The sequence below is a fragment of the Rhinolophus sinicus genome, linkage group LG02, assembly GCF_036562045.2.
Source record: "Rhinolophus sinicus isolate RSC01 linkage group LG02, ASM3656204v1, whole genome shotgun sequence".
Taxonomy (NCBI): Eukaryota; Metazoa; Chordata; class Mammalia; order Chiroptera; family Rhinolophidae; genus Rhinolophus; species Rhinolophus sinicus.
Genome location: NC_133752.1, coordinates 135,865,129 through 135,885,936, shown reverse-complemented (window position 1 = coordinate 135,885,936; position 20,808 = coordinate 135,865,129). Strand labels below are relative to the sequence as shown.

General features: G+C 38.9%; 1 protein-coding gene across 1 annotated transcript in view; it reads right to left on the bottom strand.

Annotated features, from left to right (window-relative positions):
- The window catches only part of CPM (carboxypeptidase M), a 63,445-nt gene extending 47,595 nt beyond the window's left edge, over positions 1-15,850 (bottom strand). Inside the window, exons 1-2 of the mRNA XM_019748976.2 lie at positions 15,817-15,850; positions 15,369-15,531 (exon numbers count right to left, since the gene is read on the bottom strand). Coding sequence (XP_019604535.1) covers positions 15,369-15,531; positions 15,817-15,840 — 187 coding nt within the window. The 5' untranslated portion in view covers positions 15,841-15,850. The remainder of the gene's footprint in view (positions 1-15,368; positions 15,532-15,816) is intronic.
- Between the last annotated feature and the right edge of the window lie 4,958 nt (positions 15,851-20,808).

Below are 20,808 nucleotides of genomic sequence, written 5' to 3'. Positions count from 1 at the left end.
CCTCACCCACTGAATGAAGTAACTTAAGTCACTTCAACAGAAACTTGTAGGCTCTACAGACCATTTGAAAACCAGAAGAACTGGGGCCTTGAATCTTGACAGACCTGGCTTTGAGTTCCCACCTCTTTCTAGCTAAGTTGTCTTGGGCAAGTCACCTTTTCCCCAAGCTTTAGTTTCCCACCTATAAAACAAGGGTAACACTACCCAATTCCCTAATGTCAGGATTTAAAATAACAGGCAGAAGTAGCTAGTACATAGTAAGCATTCAATAAAGTGTCCATCTTTATTACTAATCCTCAAATACTCCTTTTTATTCTTTTTTAAACATATTTTCCCAAGGACAGAGAACAGAATGTCCTATGGAAACACAGTTCCCTTGGGGCTACAAATATTGCAATTTTAGCGAAGTATTACATAAGTCAAGATAGTTTCCCTATTTATCACTGTTCTTTGAATAATCTATTACACACACACACAGACACACACACACACACACACACAAAACCATAATGACAAAATCCTTCTAAAATTTGTATTTTCCAGTGAGCACGAACTGAGATACCCTCAATGCTAACACACATTAGAAATTGCTGTCCGATCTTTATCGTTAGCCGTATGTACAAGGGTGGTCCCATCTCCTCAGCATACAGGGCTCCAGCTGTTTCCTGCAGCACCATCCCACCCTGTCCCTTTGGCTCCAAGTTTCTTTTCCCATTCACTTTACCTGGAATTCCTATCCTTTCACCTGCCCGCCTGGTAATGTTCAAAGCTTTGTTCAAGTATCAGCTTCCCTGATAAGCCTTTCTCAACTTTACCAAGCACCCCGGAGGCCAGGCCACGGTTATAGTACTTTCCCATTAAGGTGACGGGGCATAAAGCTCCCAGCTCTAGTTCCCAAAGAGAAAGGTCCAGGTCACGTTCTTCTTTGTATCCTCCCACACAGGTTCTGAGAGAAAACAGAAGCTCAATAAACATTTGCTGAACAAATGAATTTAAAAAGATGAATTTGGGTTAATGGCCCCAAATCTGTCAGTTACGAAGATACACTGTTGGATCCTTCATTTCTTCATCTATAAAATCTATTTGTTCTCAGTTCCAAAATAGGAATGTAAATAACATCACAGAGTTTTTATATAGCTTAAATGAGAAAAATCTATAAAGGATCTAGCACAGTGCTTGGCACATAACAGGTACTCAATAAACAACCATTGCATTTCGTTGGTTTTCCCATCCTCACTGCTTCTATTGAATAGCTTACCTAGAACATGAAACCAAGGTTAAGTTCCCTCTCAGTGCTACTACATACCACCTGAAAATACAAATGGTTACATTGCATAATAGCAATATCCCAAAATTATTTTTAAATAGAAAGTATGTTTTCCTAGCTTGTGCACTGTTGGTGGGAATGTAAATTGGTGCAGCCACTATGGAAAATAGTATGGAAATTTCTCAAAAAAATTAAAAACTAGAACTACTATATGATCCAGCAATCCCACTTCTGGGTATATATGCAAAGGAAATGAAATCACTATCTCCAAGAGCTGTCTCCATCCTCATGTTCACTGCAGCATTATTCACAATAGCCAAGACATGGAAACAACCTACGTGTCCATAGGTGAATGATTGGATAAAGAAAAGACATAGGGGTTGGCTCGTTGGTTCAGGTGGTTGGAGCTCCGTGCTCCTAACGCCGAAGGCTGCCGGTTCGATTCCCACATGGGCCAGTGGGCTCTCAACCACAAGGTTGCCGGTTCAACTCCTCGAGTCCCGCAAGGGATGGTGGGCTGTGTTCCCTGCAACTAAGATTGAACACGGCACCTTGAGCTGGAGCTGAGCTGCAGCTGAGCTGCAGCTTCCACAACTAAGATTGAAAGGACAACAACTTGACTTGGAAAAAGTCCTGGAAGTACACACTGTTCCCCAGTGAAGTCCTGTTCTCCTTCCCCAATAATTAAAAAAAAATCTTTAAAAAAGAAAGAATCTTTATATATATATCTTTATATTGGTTAGAGGGTGCCAAACAAATGTATACACATTTAAAGAAAAAAACTATTAAAATTGTAACACTATATACCAACAACAAAAGATGAATACAAGTCATGTGTATACATTTTTTGGCACCCCCGGTGTGTGTGTGTGTGCGCGCGTGTGTGTATACAATATATACATAGTATACATATATTATTCAGCCATAAAAAATAAAGAAATCCTGCCGCTTGCAGCAATATGGATGGACCTTGAAGGCATTATGGTATGTGAAATAAGTTAGATAAAGACAAATACTGTATGATTTCATTTATATATGGAATCTAAAAAAGCTGAACTCATAGCAACAGAGTAGAATGGTGGCTGCTAGGGGCTGGGGAAAATGGGAAGATGTTGGTCAAAGGGTACGAAGTTCCAATAATAAGATGAATACGTTAGATCTGCACATGAGGCTCTAACGTGCAGTATGGTGAGTATAGTTAACAATACTGTATTATATACTTTAAAGTAGTTAAAAGAGGAGATCTTAAATGTTCTCACCACCGCCACAACACAATAGTAATTATGTGAGGTGAAGGATGTGTCCACTAACCTCATTATGATCACTTTACAATATGCATCAAATCATCATATCATATACTTTAAACTTACACAGTGTCATATATAATACCAATTATATCTCGATATAACTGGAAAAAAATAAAGTATCTCTTACTAGCTACTCTGGCATTTCTCTTTGAATTCTAGATTTAAATAATATTTATTAGTTTCTTTACATTTGGCATACACAGAATTTATCTCCAACATAGCTGATTAAAATATCATTTCTTTTTGTGTGTTTTGTGCTCTGAGGGCAAAAAGAAAAGACACTGTGTAATCACTATTGAAATATTTCTAGTAAGTTCTGTTGGTAAAAATAAATTTTCTTTAAGGTTTAAGTGAACAATTTGATCCAATTATCATATTTAAATCAGAACTCTTCACCCTCATAGTTCTTAGTTTTACAGATTTAACGTTACATTCTGTTGATGCTCTGGTTTACTTACGCTGGTTTGTATTTTCTCACTTTTTTTTTTAAATTCCATAAATAGCTATTCGACTTATTTCTTAAAGGGAATCTTTATTGTAATGCAAGATGAATTATAAAATTATCAGAAAATGTCCCATCAAGAAAACAAAACTGTCATTTTCCAATGAGGCATGAATCCCTAGGATGAGTACAAACTCCCGTTGGATGAAGCAAAGTCTTTAACAGTGGTACAAGGTCTCCCAGGATCTGCCCACTTTGCTGCCTCTCTCCCCTTCACAAGCCCCTCTCCAGCCAAACTGAATCTCTTTTGTTCCTCAAGGTCAACATGCTCCTTCACCACCAGGCCTTTGAATATGCTATGTATTGCCTTGCTTTCGCCCTCTCACCTGGTTGACTTCCATTTATTCCTCAGGTCTCAGCCACAACAAGTCCCCCTCCATATACTCCCACAGGGCTGATCACATCTGTATTTGCCAGATGTCTCTTCCCTCCAGCTCACCCCTCAGACTGTCAATTCCATCAGGGCAGGGACCATGTCTTTTACCTCTATATTCCTATGCCAGCACATGCCACAAACTTATTAGGCATTCAGTAAATGTTTGCTGAAGAAATGGAATGAATCTGTTTAGACAAAAATGGAATTTAACTATCCTTTGAGACATTTCCCTTAACTTTATGGTCCTCAGTTTTCACTCACAGCAGCATTCTGTAACCATGACCTCAGTGAGGGAAGAGTTAACACGGCCTGTCTGTTCTACTTACTTCTTATCTCAGGGAACACGTGCAGTCACAGTAATGACCCTTAACCAAACTGAGCAGGAAACTCCTGAAATGTTCACTAATTAATGATGTTATTTTGTACCCTCAAGTCAGTGGGTCAAGGTGTACCAAGCCGAGAGCACTGTTTAAAGTAAACATGAAGATTCATGATGTACACCTGGTCCCCAGGGTGGATCTGTGCCCTGGCTGGTCGCACAGCTCCCTTGAAGAACTCTGGACTGCCAAGACGTGAGTGGGCTTCCCTGGGTGGCAGTACTGTTCACAGCTTGAGAGGAACATGCACCTGTAGGGTCCTCACCGAAGGAGAACAAGAAAGCTGATGCATCTCTGTATACATACATCATTATCTTACTGTTCCTGCGCTGTATCCTTTGCTTAATAACGCTTAGCTGTATGACTTTACGTTGAGTCATGACTCCTTCCAGCAATTCACTAGTGGGTGTGGTCACAGGCCCTTAAAAGAGCCTCCTTCTTGAACAACTGATTCTCTTCCTGTCTCCTTTGTTGGTTTCTGTCTCTACCAGATTCTAAACGGTATAGTGTCCTATAACTTTATTCTGGGCTTCTTTTATCTCCACTCTCTTGTTAAATTATTTTATTTTATTAGTCACATGGGTTTCAATACTATCTACATCTCGATGACTCTCAAGCTTATTTCTACAGCCAAACCTCTCCCCTAAACTCCACATACAAACCCAACTGTCTACCGGACATCTTCACTGGATAGCTACTAAGGACTTCAAACTTCTAAAAGAACTGGTTTATTATCAGAACTCTTGGTTTCACCCCAAATGTGTCCTCTTCTAGTTTTTCCCATCTTAGTAAATAATACCTCCCAAACTCAGTTGCCCAAGCATAAAACCTAAAAGGTCTTCCTGGATTTTTTTTTTCCTCATCTCTGCCCACCTCTCTTACAATCCATTAGCAAGTATTGTTGGTTTTATTTCCAAAACAAATCTCTAATCCCTCCACTTCTCTCCATTTCTAATCCAACTCATCATCATCAACATTTGCTGGATTATTATAATTGGATTATTTTCTCTGCTTCTATTCTTGCCCCTTTCCAAGTAATTCTCTATTCAGCAGCCAAAGTTATCTTTTTTCAAATCCACATCAGATTACATCAACCTGCTGAAACCCCTTCGATTCTATTCTCAGAACAGAATTCGAAGCCTCCATGTTCGATCTGGCTTGTCAGGCACTCTGTGAACTGTCCCCTGTACCCCTCCCCAACTTCATCCAGGGCCACTCTTCTCTGCTCACTGTACTTCAGCCCACTGGTCTCGTTTCTGTCCTTAGAACACAGCAGAACCCTTTCCACCTCCTGCCCTTTGCACTCTCACCAGCTTCTACACTGTGAACCAGTGTATGCTATAGAGTCTGAAAACACACTTTGTAGTTACCTTTAGAAGTCTATGTTCTTAAAACTCAGAAAGGCCAGAATGTGGTATTTCCCAGTTTATCTTTGTTTATTCATCAATAGAAACTTAGCAGTAAGAAATGTTAAACCAGCTAGGCTTATCTATAGGTTATTTATAGTACAGTAAGATTATTCATCTGAGTCCCTAAGAGTAATGGAAAAAATAAATAAAATGTGTTCCCCAACTGAGCAACCTTTACCTGACATTTAACTCCATGTGACCCTGGTATTATTATTAAGATGTAAATAAATCTTTCTACTTAAAAATGTAAAAACTCCTTAAAATGATCTGTGCTTCCCACATGTCCCCAGGTGTCTACCCTTTCACAAGAGTGAATCAGGTTAAAATAATTTTAATGCTTGAACTCAACTGACTTACCAACAATGGGCAAGGGAATGAATATTTAATAGGAACTAAAAATTAAAGTTAAGATACTGTCAACAGTCTACAATGCCTGACAATTAAGTTCGTGAACTTGTTACAACGATGTTGCTAAGCTTTTTTGATATCAGAGGGATTATTCATTATGAATTTGTACCAACTGGACAAACACTTAACCAAGCTTACTATTTGGAAGTGCTGAAAAGGCTGCATGAAAAAGTTAGACGACCTGAACTTTTCGCCAATTCATGGCTCTTGCATCACAACAATGCACCAGCTCACACAGCACTGTCTGTGAGGGAGTTTTTAGCCAGTAAACAAATAACTGTATTGGAACACGCTCCCTACTTACCTGATCTGGCCCCCAATGACTTCTTTCTTTACCCGAAAATAAAGGAAATATTGAAAGGAAGACATTTTGATGACACTCAGGACATCAAGGGTAATACAACGACAGCTCTGCTGGCCGTTCCAGAAAAAGAGTTCCAAAATTTGCTTTGAAGGGTGGACTAGGCGCTGGCATCAGTGCATAGCTTCCCAAGGGGAGTACTTGGAAGGTGACCGTAGTGATATTCAGCAATGAGGTGTGTAGCACTTTTTCTAGGATGAGTTCGCAACCTTAATTGTCAGACAGCATATTGGTGTATTTCCAAAACCTGTGCCTTTCTGAACCACTCACAGCAAGAATAATTAAACATGCCAAATGCCTTCATATTAAATCTGTACAACATTCCTGAGTATGGAGGGGACAAAAAAAGACACTTAAAATTGGTGAGTTTCAAATCGGTGCTTAACTTCTTTGAGGGGAGGCTTTATCTGTTTCTCTTTCTTTTTACATTCTCTTAATAGACACTTGAATTATTCTTGTGCTGTTCAAATAAAACCAAGGATATTTACTTACTTTTCTTAATGGAGGTGTGGGTGTATATTCTATATACACCCTCTGTTCTCTTAGTACGTTTGGTTAGCGTTGGGGGTGGGGAAGTGCGGAAGGGGGGGCAGGAACAGAACCACTTGAGGCTTGTCAGTGAATAATTCAATTATGTGCTTTACTGCCTGAAAGACACTAACTTCCCCGCTGTCAGGGACTTCTCTGGCACCGTGGCATGAGGTCCTCCAATTCTACCTTTCCAAGTTATATTACTTTCCATAAAATCATTTTAGCAAAAAAAGATTACATTGCAAACAAATAATTTCATTTTCTTGAGAGACTGAAGTACTTATTACATACAGTATGTGTAAATATGTAAAGTTATACAACATAAAGTGACATATAGCATAGGTAACTATATAAAAGTATATATAAAAAGACGTCCTATACTTATACAACATAATAACACACTACATACTCTACACTAAACTGTATAACCGTATATTTCCATTCATGTTTCGTTTACTATGCATGGAAAACTCTTCAGCTTTGACCCTTTGAGTGCCTGTCACATAGAAGAAGCACATATTCGGGCCTAGGATACAAAGATGAACAAGGCCTAGTCCCTGCTCTCCGGATGCAATGTAGCTGGAGCCACTGGAAGATGCTCAGGAGGAGAAGCCCAAGGAGATTCCAGTTCTGCCCAGGGAATTAGAAAAAGGCTTCCCGGAGGAAGTACCATTTTGAACTAAGCCTCAATTAACTGAATAAATGATCACATGGTCTGTACCATCCATAACTGCTCTAAAAATGTGACGCTACGCTCAATTTCACCTGCTGTCTTTGCAGTATACCTGCGCACTTTGTCAGGAAGGAGTCTGAATTATGCATTTGGGTACCTGTTCGTGTGACTTCAGTGATGCTCTGTAAGTGTGGTTCTAGTTTGTTCAGAGAGCTTCCGATCAGAAAAAGGAAAAAGCTGGGAAAGCAACTAATTGAAAGCTCTTTGTTTAAACAAATAGAAGAGTTACCAAGCTGGTTTCTTCTACTGAACTCTGTGATAGGGTAAACCCTCCAAATACGTAAGCACTACTGTTAATCCCTTTACACCCCACGTTATCTTCAGCTCTGAGTAAATTCATGATAAGTCTGTGGAGCCAGTTTGAAGGCACTTGTTTGAAGTTGGCGGCCCTTTTCCTGAGTCAGTGAAGACTAAGCCCCCCAGTTGAGCTTGACGAAGTTATGCTCTCTGGGAAAGGTCAGAGACCAGAAAATTTGTACTTTAATTTAAACATCTGACATACAGAGATGAGAAACATTTTTAATGTACAACTCATGTCTGTTTTAACACAAACTCAAATTAGGACTTACTAACCTCTCAGCAAATTACTATACTAGGGGCCGGCCAGTGGCTCAGGCGGTTGGAGCTCCGTGCTCCTAACTCCAAAGGCTGCTGGTTCGATTTCCACATGGGCCAGTGGGCTCTCAACCACAAGGTTGCCAGTTCGATTCCTCGACTCCCACAAAGGATAGTGGGCTGCGCCCCCTGCAACTAAGATTGAACATGGCACCTTGAGCTGGAGCTGAGCTGCAGCCTCCACAACTAAGATTGAAAGGACAACAACTTGACTTGGAAAAAGTCCTGGAAGTACACACTGTTCCCCAATAAAGTCCTGTTCTCCAATAAAATCTTTAAAAAAAAATTACTATACTACATTGAATTGCTAAGGAGTCAGAAAGGATACCAATTGTTTTAAATCACTGCATAGGAAGATTTGATTGAACTCCCTTCCCCTAACCCAAATGCATGTTGGTATTTGAGATAATACTAAGAATTTTAATACTTTGTTACTTTGTACCCTTAGACAAAGAGGTACATTCTAAATATACAAGCTGAAGGAAGAAAAACAGAGCTAATGGCAATTGTCTCTCAACTCCAGATACTGCTGTCAGCACAGTGTTATCTCCAGACACACATACATGTTCACTGATCAGGAACAGAAACCAACCACCTTAGTGATGCTGCTACATAAATTTGAAGTGGGTCCTTATCAGCTCTCTATGTCTGTAATTTTAGACTAACAGTTCCTAACCCTATCAGTCTACGACTCTTTTTTTTATGTCCCATATTTTGCAACTCCTCCTTTACTGGCATTAAATTCATAGAAAATACAACATAATTCCAAAAAGATCAGCTCAGTGTTCAAACTGTATATAGAGGAGAAATAAAAGGAAAGCAACTTAAAACATGGTATCAGTATGTAAAAACTTGGGCACGATTCACTAGAAGACGTAATGAAAAACTCAGATGCTTACATTTATATAGTCGTCCCTCTCTATCTGCGGGTGATTGGTTCCAGGACCCCTGTGGATACCCAAATCTGCCAATGCTCAAGTTCCTTATATAAAGTGGTGTAGTATTTGCATATAACCTGCACACATTCTCCTGAGTACTTTAAATCATCTCTAGATTACTGATGAGTATAATACTTAATACAATGTAAATGCTATGTAAGCAGTTATTATACTATATTGTCTAGGAAACAATGACAAGAAAAACAGTCTGTACGTGTTCAGTGCAAATGCAACCATATCGGGCCTAACTACAAACGACATATCAAATATTTTCAATCTGTGGTTGATGGTTGATTGAATGCAGAAACTGTGGATACAGAAAACTATAGTTGAGAGTAATTCAGCTGTGTGGTCACTGGTGTTAGGACTTTATGAATGTGAAATATCTCTCAAGCAAATTCAGAGAAAGCCGAAATCAAAAATTTCCTCAATTTACCTACAGTTACGTTCCTGGAAAGTTAACTATATATTAAAATCATGGGGAAAAGTATTTTGTGTTTGCACAAAAAACAGTTTGGTTTTAGACTCAGATAATTTTAAGCTGGTCTTTAACCTATGTATGGCATTAGAAAATGTGGGGGACAATTTTTCACTCTGCATAACTATTCTGTGCGTTGATATCAGGAGAATGCACCAGGAGCGTCCCCCACCTCCCCCACAAAGATTTCTTAAGTTATGGCCTCCACCTCACTCAATTTCCAAAATTCCCTCTAGGGGGGGCTACCACTGTTCTCAATTCAAGAGATGGCAGTTTGGTGAATAGGTGTCCAGTAAGTGTGCAAACCAGAATCTCAGCCTTCTGTCGCATAATCAAAGAGTTTTGGCATATAGAAAAGAAAATTTTAAGTCTACACCAAAAAATGGAATTCAAATTGCTTTGAATGGAACTGTGTGAATACTGAAAACAGATCAAGGAATTCCACAGATCACTCAGCACAAGGCCCTTTCTTGGATGATAGAAGATGCTTGTCAACTTTTTCAGAATCACAGGGGTTAGGGTCAAGAACAGAGAAAAAGGTACCTGGAGAAACTTTTATCTATAAATCTCTACCAAAGAAACTTAAGGTTTATTCACTATTTGGCACAAGACAGACTTTGGTTCCATCACCCCTCTGTCTTTAACAAACTGTGGACAGACAATTCACTTAATCTCAATTCTTCACGTGTAAATTGGGGAATAATAAAGGTATTTCATACCATTGTTAGAATGAGTAAGTGAAACATATACGTGTATGTAAAGTGCCAGGCAAATAGTAAAATTCAGTTGACATAGGCTGTCATTATTTTTCTAAAATTTCAAATGCCACTTTCCCCTAGAGGATTTTTGTTTAGATATATTTGAGATTTGGAATAAAAATGATTACTAGATAAAAGAAGCAGAGTAAAACTCTGTGCTACTTTTAAAATATTCTGTCTCAATTTTCTCTTAAAATATTCTACAGACATGGGGGTCATCTAAATCATTTCCTTATAAGAAAAAAAAAGGCGATGCCATAAAAAATCCCCAAATGGTTATAAAACAAGGCTGACATCCACAAGATGTTTCAGAAGAAGACTTTGCATTTCAAGTTAAAATAGGGGAAAGACTTGCTAAACCAATGTAACTTTAAATCACAAACGTGTATTACAGCTGAAATTCGTAGATTTTAGTGGTTTTATTGATATTTCATCCTCAATATGTCCCCCTCTTTTACATCACACAGAGCATTTTATCAGGATCACGAGCAAACTGGCCTTAAGACCACACTTGAGAAATGAACAGAATGTGATGGAAAACTCAATGTTGTGGCAAAATTTAACACACAATGTTTTTTTCCAAGGACAAATCACTAGCCAAAACCTACCCAAGTCAAGGGCAGGAGATGATGAAAGATCTGTGTATGTGAACACAGTACATGCATCGTTGGGGTAGGAATCTAAGCCAATTCTAGGGAGATTTTTGAGCATCTGAAATTGTATAAAGATTCCTGGCAGAGGGATTAAATAAATTATCTGTTGAATGAATATATGGAGGTGAGAGTTCTTAGAAAACAACCTGAGGAATAAATTCTCCCTTATACTTTAAACACAACAACAAAAAGTTGGTACTGCGGTAATCTTTCATCATCATCGTCCTCATCTCAACGTAAGATCTATCCTCTTACCAAATTTCTAAGTACATAATACAATATTATTATCTATGGGTACTACCTGGTACAGCAGTTCTTCAGGACATATTCATCTTGTATAACTGAAACTTTGTATTGCACCCTTTGACAAATACTATGGGAATCTTTCAAACCACTAATACCAGTACTGAGTTATGACAAGTATAAGATTTAGAAGAGTTGTTTTCTTCTTAGCATACATTTCTTGTGAGATTATAAATCCATACAATCTTTGTGAAAGACAATTTGGTTATATGTATTAAATACATAAAGCTGCTTATGACCAGGATTTTCCAATAAATGTATCCCTAACAACAGCTCTTATGTAGCACTTACTACATGCCAGAAATTATTCAACAACCCAGGGTCACACCGTGACAAAGTAGAGAACCTAGAATTTGAACTTGGGCACTGTGGTTCCAAAGCCTGTGTTCTGACAACTTTTGCTGTCTTAGTGATAAAGATTTTCACTATGGCACTGTTTATAGTAGAAAAAGTTTAGAAGTAAACTAAATGTCCATCAGTGGGGTATGAGTTAAATAAACAATAGTACATCCATTGATAGGACACAAAGCAGGCATTAAAAATCAAGTTTTAGAACTAACTTGTTTGCACGGACAAACAAAATTATTTGGCTCAGTGGGAGGACAGGAAAGGCACAAAACAGCACTCATAGTGGTTCTAGTCTACTAAATGTTTCCTTTCCTGTGGGATTTTAAGTTTCTTCTTGGTGCTTTGCTGGATCTTCCAAATTTTCTAAATGAACTTAAATTCTTTTTGTACTTAGAAAAATATTACTAATAACAAATTTCTCTCTAGATCAGCACAGCCTTCAAAATACAATGTGTCATATAGCCCTCAAAATGTTCTAGTAACCATACCTACGTTAACAAAAGTAAAATTAATTTTTAAGTATTTGTTTAACCTATATGTCTAAAGTATTACCTTTTCAACAAGTAGTCAATACAAAAATATCATTAGTGGAATATTTTACTTTTTTGTATTAAGTCTTCAGTCACTTTAGGAAATCTCAGTTTGGTCTAGTCACATCTTAACTGCTCATAAGCCAAGTGGCTAATGGGTACTTTAATGGACAACACAGCTATAGATCCTTGGCAGAAGCTATACTTTCAGATCAAATAAGCCTAAAGCATGACTCTGAAACCCTCCACCAACAACCTTAATCACCATATAACCATCTACCTCTGTGTCGAGATGCTTCTTTACAGAAAAAAAGAGATGTGCTTGGGAAATAGGTGAATCTCAATTTGAATTCTCCCTCTAACCCTATCAGCTGTGTGGTCTTCAGCAAGTTAATTAACTTCTCTGTGCCTCATTTGACTTGTGCGATAAATGAGGATAATTCCTATTTTGAGTTGTGGAGATTGAAATCATGTGTTAAAACACCCCATACATGGACAACACTGGATAATAGAGATTTTTATTATCTACCTATTGCCCTTTGCAATCTTCCTTATTCAGACAAAGAATAGACTTAGCAGAAGGCAAGACAAGATTCTTAAAACAGGGATGGTAGGCAATCCCATTTAAAATGGTCCTAGAACTAATTTTTGGGGGTGTGAAGAGCCAAGCTGGGGAAATGCACAATAAATACATTCATATTTTAAAGGGGCTACCTGATTGCAAGGAACATCTTTGCTTGCTTCACACACCTTTCATTCAGCAAATATTTAATCCATTAACCAGATATAGATGACTGAATATGTGCCAGGCATCTTGCTATACAAAGGGGGTTAGAAGTGGAAAAAATAAAAAAGGATGCACGTCCTTAACTGAATAGAGGAGTGAACTAATGAACCAATGAACATTGTACTTTTACTGATTTTTTTCAACTCATTTGTCAGTTCTTTTTTTTTTTTTTTTGAGTTGCTTCTCTATTTCACATAGATTTTCTTTACTATGTTATTAGGTAGTGGGATTCCCTCCAAAAGACTCAACTGAAATATGGTGTCTGCTATGGCTGAATCGAGGTGAAGGGTATACGTGGGTTTCAAACACTTCAAAATAAAAAAAAAACTGAAAAAGAAATCACCAAATGTAATAGAAGGTGACTATCATGACATGTATCAATGGTTTTATAGCATCACTCTTTATAACAAAGATCAGAAACTATACAGATTAGTCCCAAAGAGGTGAATGACTAAGAAAACTCAGATAATCAAGAGAATAAAAATACTATATGGCAACCAATGCACATCTGCAGACTTTGCCAGTTCATGGAAATATGTAATGAAATAACGTGAATGGGGAAAAAAGGAATAGAATCCATGATCACAATGGAAATGTGATATACACTGACAAAAAATTAAAAATGCATTTGATGAGGTAGGAATATTACTTTCTTCCCTTCTGGGTAGGCTGCCCACATTCATAACAAAAAAAAAAAAAAAAAAAAAGGAAAGAAAATAGCACATATAATAAATCCTGTTTGCTAAGCAAACTTACCTCACCCCAGAGGGCAGGTCAGCTAGGGAAAATTGCCTACGTATCTAGTGAAAAGAGTGCCGACAAAGGAGCACTGTCTTTCAGTGTTCATGCTAATGTGCAGTTTAACCTACCACTTGGAACCGAATAGCAGATTTGGGATTTTTATTAATCTGAGTAATTATTCAGAACATACTCGGCGCAAACATTTGACCACTACGGGTCAGATTTTATTTTTACATTATAACTTCTTAGTCCTTCAACTAACTACAGGAGTGCGTACAAGGTAAAAAAAATAAGCCTGCTGGCTTTTACTATTCTGTGGTCTGATATCATGCAGGATAGATCAAAATAGCTGGTTCACATTAAGAAAGTCCCCAGCTTTCTTTCACAAGCCAAACACTTTGTGCTTGAAATAAATAAAAGCTTCCCAAATCATTTACTACATAAAATTAACAACATCCTCATCATGTTGTGGTTTAAATGATGACTGAATAACTCAAGCTGGCTGTGTTCAATATTTCCTTTATTAATATAATTAGTATTCGTAGATGTTTTTAAATTTCTCTAGACTTAGGGGGAAATGACTTGAAAAGGTTGAATACACATGCTGATTCAAGATAGGATTTCTCATACATCAAACCTCTATAATTTTGAATTATAGAGCAACATAGAGTAATTTGGGCACAACTCTTTGGCAACGTTGTTTAAAAACAAAGGTACCATTATACACAGAAGCCCAGGATTTTTATTTTGCATTGCACATAAGTAAACTTATGTAATACTTCTTTAAAAACCGTGACCTTAATTTTTTTGGGGAAAGAATAAGAATATGGTAATTAAGAGACTCCCAATTGGCTGAAAAGCTGAGCTAAAATCCAGGTAGGGTGTGAACACACTTACAAAGCATTGAGATCAAAATTGCATAAGCTTGACAAAACTTTTGATTTAAGCATTAAATTTTCTGGTAATCTCTTTGGGGGTAGCAATATAATAAAAGACAGAAATAATATCTGATAAAATTATTTGCATTGACCCCAAATGTCTAAGCCTTGAAGTAGTGGTCTTGATTATAAAATTCACAATCTGGGTGATCTTGGGTAAAATACTTAATTTCTCTATGATTCAAGTTCTCCATCTATAAAAGTGAGAACTACTTAATGCAATATATAGTTATGTTTATGCTTAATGTATAGTTTCTAAATTAAAACAATAAAGCAATTAAACAATAAAAATCAAAATGCTAGAAGCAGGGCCAATCACTGTTAATGTATATTTATTATTCAGCACTTGTCTTATTCAAATGGATAATTTAAAAAAAAAACAGCCTTTAACAGTATCAGAGCCACTTTTTTTGCATAACGTTAAGCATTTAGGCTAATTATACATGACTCAAATCTTACCAACAGAACTGTACTATTTAAAAGAAACCTGAAAAATGATGGTTTTATGTTACTTTAAGCCATAGGGCTAATTATACATGACAGAAATCTCACCAACAGAGCTGCACTATTTTAGTTTAAAAGAGGCTTGAAGAAATGATACTAACAGTCCAAATCATATTTAAAGAAGTCAACAAAAAGGGAAACCTGAGATGGATAAACGGACTTCCTTGGCAGAAGTTTATTTAGAAAAGGAACTAAAATACACATCCCAGGCAACCAATGTCTGCAAGATCCAAAAAGACAGAACGCCATTAACTCATAGGACTCAATGACACCGAATGACTGCGATGATGTTTAGTAAACCTCAGGTCTTCCTACTACTACTCCCCTGACAAAATAAAACAGCACGACATACAAAATCAGAAAACAACCCACAAGCAAGGCACTGGAGTACCCGCTTGGAGTCTGTCCGAGTAGCTTCACGCAGAGTGGGCACGAAGCTAAGGCATATTTAATGAATGAAAGCGAGGACGCGGGGTTTGGAAAACTGCACGAGACGGACCCTACCTTTCACAGATTTCCCAATACTGTGTAAGTGAGTGATAGAACTGTAGTTTTGGGCAACATTCTTCAAAAACTCTTCCATCTCTTCCTGGTGGTGGTAGCTGAAATCCAGCGTAGTTACCACAGGCAGGAGCAGCCCTAGCCAGAGGCAGGCGAAGTCCATGTTCTAGGGATGAATAAAAATGATAATAAAGCTGAGAACAGACAAGGAGGGGGGTCGCGGGGGCGCTGGTGTGGACGTTACTAGCTCCTGACACTATCGCTCCCTGCTTCCTAAAGAGGTAAAAGTTGGAAGCAACACCTTAGGGAGTTAGTGCAATCGGAACACGGGCAACCTCGGGTGCCCTCCATCCCGCCGCCCGCCCCTCTCTTTCCTCTCCTAGTCTCCGCTGCCAGCCGCCGCCCGGCAGCTGCAGCAGCTGCACTCGGCCACACGCGCCCTCACCCTCACCCCTGCACAGGCGCGCACCTCCATCCACCCGCAGTCTCAGCGCTGGGACAGAGATTATAGCCGGGCCAGGGGGCGGGTGCACCGAGGCCCCGCCCCCACAGCCTGACTGACATCCGCCGGCCCACTCAGGCACCGCGAGGTCCCTCTTAGGCGGGGCGGAGTCGCAGCCCCGGGGCCTCTGCCTCTTTCGCACCTGGGCTCTCCCGCTGTCGCGCAGTGCGGGGTTCCAGGGACGCGCCGGGCTGTGCGTGTGGGCGGCAGCCTTAATCATTGTTGGGTTGGAAGTGTGTTCTCACCTCGATCAGGGCTCCGGCCGCTGGAGGGGTCCGGGGCGCTCCAATGAGGGGCACCCGTGCGTTTGGGTGTCTCCAGTTGGGGCAAGTTTGGAGATGTTAAAAGTTCGGCAGGGTTCACGCGCTGGGCAGCGCGGACGGACCACTGGCTCACCTGGAGTCCCTGGGTGCGCTGCCAACTCGGGGCTCCCGGAGTCCCACACCGGCTCTTACGGGTTTCTGCAGCCGGAGTTCCCCCAGGCCGCGCTGCCAGCCACCCCAGGCTCCCCTTGGCTGCACTGCCTGCTCTGCAGTTGCATGGGATTTTTTTTTTAAAAAAAAGAATGTATGTGTATAAAAGTTTTAAATGCCATCAAGTATGTAGTCCAGAAAAATTTCTGAGAAGCATACACACACACACACACACACACACACACACACACACACACACACAGAGTGCGATTTGATTAAATCAGAGCTAAATTTAAAACTGGAAATTACATGAAGGAAAGCAGAGCCTTTATTTGTAAATCTAGTGCTCCCTCCACCAATACTCGAGTTCAATTTCCATTCTCTCTTCGTTAAATGTTTTTTTCTGGAAAGATGGGGTAGTCTGTGTTTACGTTGGGGAGAACAAGGACTTCATCGGAACCTGAGAGGCAATACACCTGCCACACACATTACCTGTAAGGATAATGAGGGACTGTTTTGAAAATCACTGATTTGCAATAACATTCCTCTCCAACAGATTAAAAATAGTGATGCCAGGGCCCCACCCCAGATGAACTGAATAGAAGTTCTCTCAATGATGCCCAGGAGAGATATTTTTAAAAAGTGCCTTGAGTGAATCTAATGTGCCTTCAAGAGTTTGCCTGTCCTTTTTTTGTTGTTGTTACAGATATTAATAGATGCTATTGTAGAACTGAGCTCTTTGGAACCCTGAGACCTCCTGTGAGTCCCAGGCAGTATAGCCAAGAGGTTTAAGAGCTAAGACAATAGTGTCACATGATCTGGGGCTCTGTGTAAGGTGTTTATTAAAGAAATAATCTAGTTGAATATGTCTTCAAGCAGAATTTTCTAAGACTTGGAAAATCTTAATATGACATTATTGGGTTTTTGAGTAGATTTTTTTTAAAAGGTATGCAACATCCCTATGTTCATTGCATTATTTGCAATAGCCAGGATATGGAAGCAACCTAAGTGTCCATTGATAGATGATTGGATAAAGAAGATGTGGTACATATATACAATGTAATATTACTCTGCCATTAAAAAGAACAAAATCTTACCATTTGCCACACGATGGATGGAGCTGCATTATTTCATGATGCTAAATGAAGTAAGTCAGAGAAAGACAAATACCATATGATTCCACTTATATATGGAATCTGAAAAACAAAACAAACCAACAAAACAGAAACAAACTCATAGGTTGCCAGGTGGGAGGGGTTTGGGGGGCTGGGTGAAAAAGGTGAAGGAATTAAGAAATAGAAATTGGCAGTTACAAAATAGTCATGGGGATATAAAGTACAACAAAGGGAATATAGTCAGTAATATTGTAATAAGTATCTATGGTGTTGGGGGTACTAAACTAACTGGGGGATCACTTCATAAATTATACAAATGTCTAACCACTATGCTGTACACCTGAAATTAATATAATGTTGAAAGTCAATTGTAATTGAAAAATAAATATAAATAAATAAATATTTATTTTTATAAATATACATATTTTTATAAAGAAAAAATAAAATGTTCCAGCTAAAACAATCAATTTAATATTATTTTAAGATGAATTAATATAATTTTCCTTAATATAAATCATTTGCTCTTTTTATAAAGCATCTCCTGAAATTGTAAATAACTTGAATTGTCATTTAGATTTTTGTAATGGAACTAAGCCAATTAAAATTAAATGAACATAACAGATAAAAGCCAAATGATTTTTCAGTTAATTTTTTTATACAAACACATCTACCTGTGAAGCTAACTGTCTTAGTTCAGGTCCCAGAACAAACACCCTAGACTGGGAACTTAAACAACAGAGATTTTTTTTCTCACAGTTCTGAAGGCTGGAAGTCCAAGATCCATAGCACTAACCCTATGATCTGTATGAATGAGTAAATATTCAATATTAAGTAATTTTAAAAAGGTATGCTACCATTACTATGTTAAATGTGACTTCTACTAGATGGCTTGAAGAGATTCTCCTTTCACTGTTGTTTACTGAGTTCTGAAAGGAGGGGGAATGGACTTTGAGGAGATTAGCTAAATTTTGGTAAAGTTACTATAAGGAATGGGAAAGGAAACTGACAAGGAACAAAGTGAAGGGTTGCTGATCTGACTTTAGAAATCATACATTTGATAGAGAAGCAGTGGTAGTTATATGAATTCCTTTAGTGGTTGTGTGTCTAGAGACTGGAAGCAATGGTAACTTTGAGAACTTTCACCTTTTCACTTAAAGGAAGTACTTAACAGCTTCTCTTGGGCAATTGTCAGCATCACTACTCTTGTGCTTTTGGGCTATTATTAAGTGAAATAAGGGTTACTTGAACAGAAGCACTGTGATACTGCAACCATCCATCTGATACCTGAGACAGCTTCTAATGACTAATGGATACAGTGGACAAAGCAATGATTCATGCCCGGCGTGAGACAGAGCAGGACAGTTCAAGATTTCATCATGCTACTCAGAATGGTGCACAATTTAAAATTTATGAATTGTTTATTTCTAGAATTTTTCATAGAATATTGTTGGACCATGGTTGACCACAGGCAACCAAAATGGTGGAAAACAAAACCATGGATAAGGGGGGACTACTGTAATTCACACTTGTAAGTTCATCCAGTCATTTTCTTTTCTATGATCCTTTTGAAAACAGCCTAAATCATGTCCGTTCAACAATGATCTCCGCAAAATGAAACTATAAATATACTCAGACAGCACCTAAAACAAATTCTCTTGTCTTCCCATGATTGAATTGGTTAGTCATTCTTATTAAACATCTAATAATATGCTAAGCACTGTGAATACCATGGTGGAAAGTTAGAACCATAGCCTTCACTTTAACAGAGTTCATATGCTATTGGGGAAGACTCAGAGATAAACAACCACTCAAGTACCATTTTGATGTGTACTACAGAAAGGAAATTATAGGGTATTATGAGATAGACTGAGGGTGCTAGTTGGGTTGGAGTGGGCATGAGTGGAAGTCAGAGAAGGCTTCTTGAAGATGTGTCTGTTTAAGCTGAAGCCTGAAGGATGGAGAAGTGGAGGGCCCAGGAAGAGACAAAGTATGTTGTATTTTACATTCTTATATAGTTTTTATTACATTTCTTCACACACATTAGAAACAATATTGAGATAATGAGCAGTCTCACTTTTTTTTATAGATTTATACTATATTTTCATGTTTTCTATCCATCTCCAGAATCCCCTCTCCAAACAACTCTAACAGCTGTTCCCCACCTAAAGAGGTTCTGAACACCCAATTTTAATACGGGGGGGCTCCCCCACCACCACCAAGGAATTCTCCGGATACCAGCTGGGTGTCCTGCAATTCATCTCAATCCTGACACTCTCCCTGAAGGTAGCTTCAGATGCCACAGGGTAAGAGTTCAGTCCCGTAAGTTATCACCTGCTATGGATCAGAGGTTCCCATGACCTCCTTTGGATTTGATTAATTTGCTGGAGCAGCTCACAGAACTTAGAGAACCATTTTACTTACTAGATTATCAGTTTATTAATAAGATCTAACTCAGGAACAGTCAGATAAAGGAGATGCATAAGGGCAAGGTATGGGGAAAGGGCAGGGAGCTTCCATGTCCTCTCTCAGTGCCCCACTCTCTCGCTCAATCTCCACCTGTTCACCAACCTGAAAGTTCTCAGAAACCCCTCTTTTGGGTTTTTATGGAGGCTTCATTATGTAGGCATGATTGATTAACTCACTGGCCATTGGTGATAATTTCAACCTCCAGCCCATCTCCCCTCCCCTGAACCTTGGGGTGGAGGTGGGACTGAATGTTCCAACCTCTAATCACCTGGTTGGTTCTCATGCCAACCTACCCCCATCCTTAGGAGATTTCCAAAAGTCATCTCATTAACATAACAAGAGAACTTTCGGCTCTCATCACATAGGAAATTCCAAGGGTTTTAGGAGCTTGGTGCCAGAAATGGGGATGAAAACCAAATACATATTTCTTATTATAAACCACAATATCACAGCATCCCAAAGCAACTCTCAAGGCCCAAATAGAATCTAACAAACAAACAAACAAACAAATAGGTCCCAAACCGCTAAGGGCTCTGAGCTTTTGCTGAGGTAGGCCTTTAGTTAATTACTGCTGGGGCCCATCTTCAGACTCCAGGTGAGGTTATTTCAGTATCTCCTTTACAGAATCAACAGAAATATTGAAATTTAAGATTTATAATTGTCCCCTGATCTGTGTCCCTAAATATCCCAGATTTTATTATCTGCCTATAATAGCTGGAATATAGGTATCAGATAAATACTGATCATTTATTTTCTGGGGTTTTCATGAAAATGTGAAACTATCTGTTTTATGATTTTAAATGGTCATTTTCTGGAGAAGATGGGGGTGATGGGGGCCTTGCTCATCTGCTCACTGCGGAAGCCCACAGCTCCTCCAGCTCTCACCAGATCGCCTTCAATTTCTGTGACCCTTGGACCAGGTGTGTGTTTACTCCTGACATAGGTGC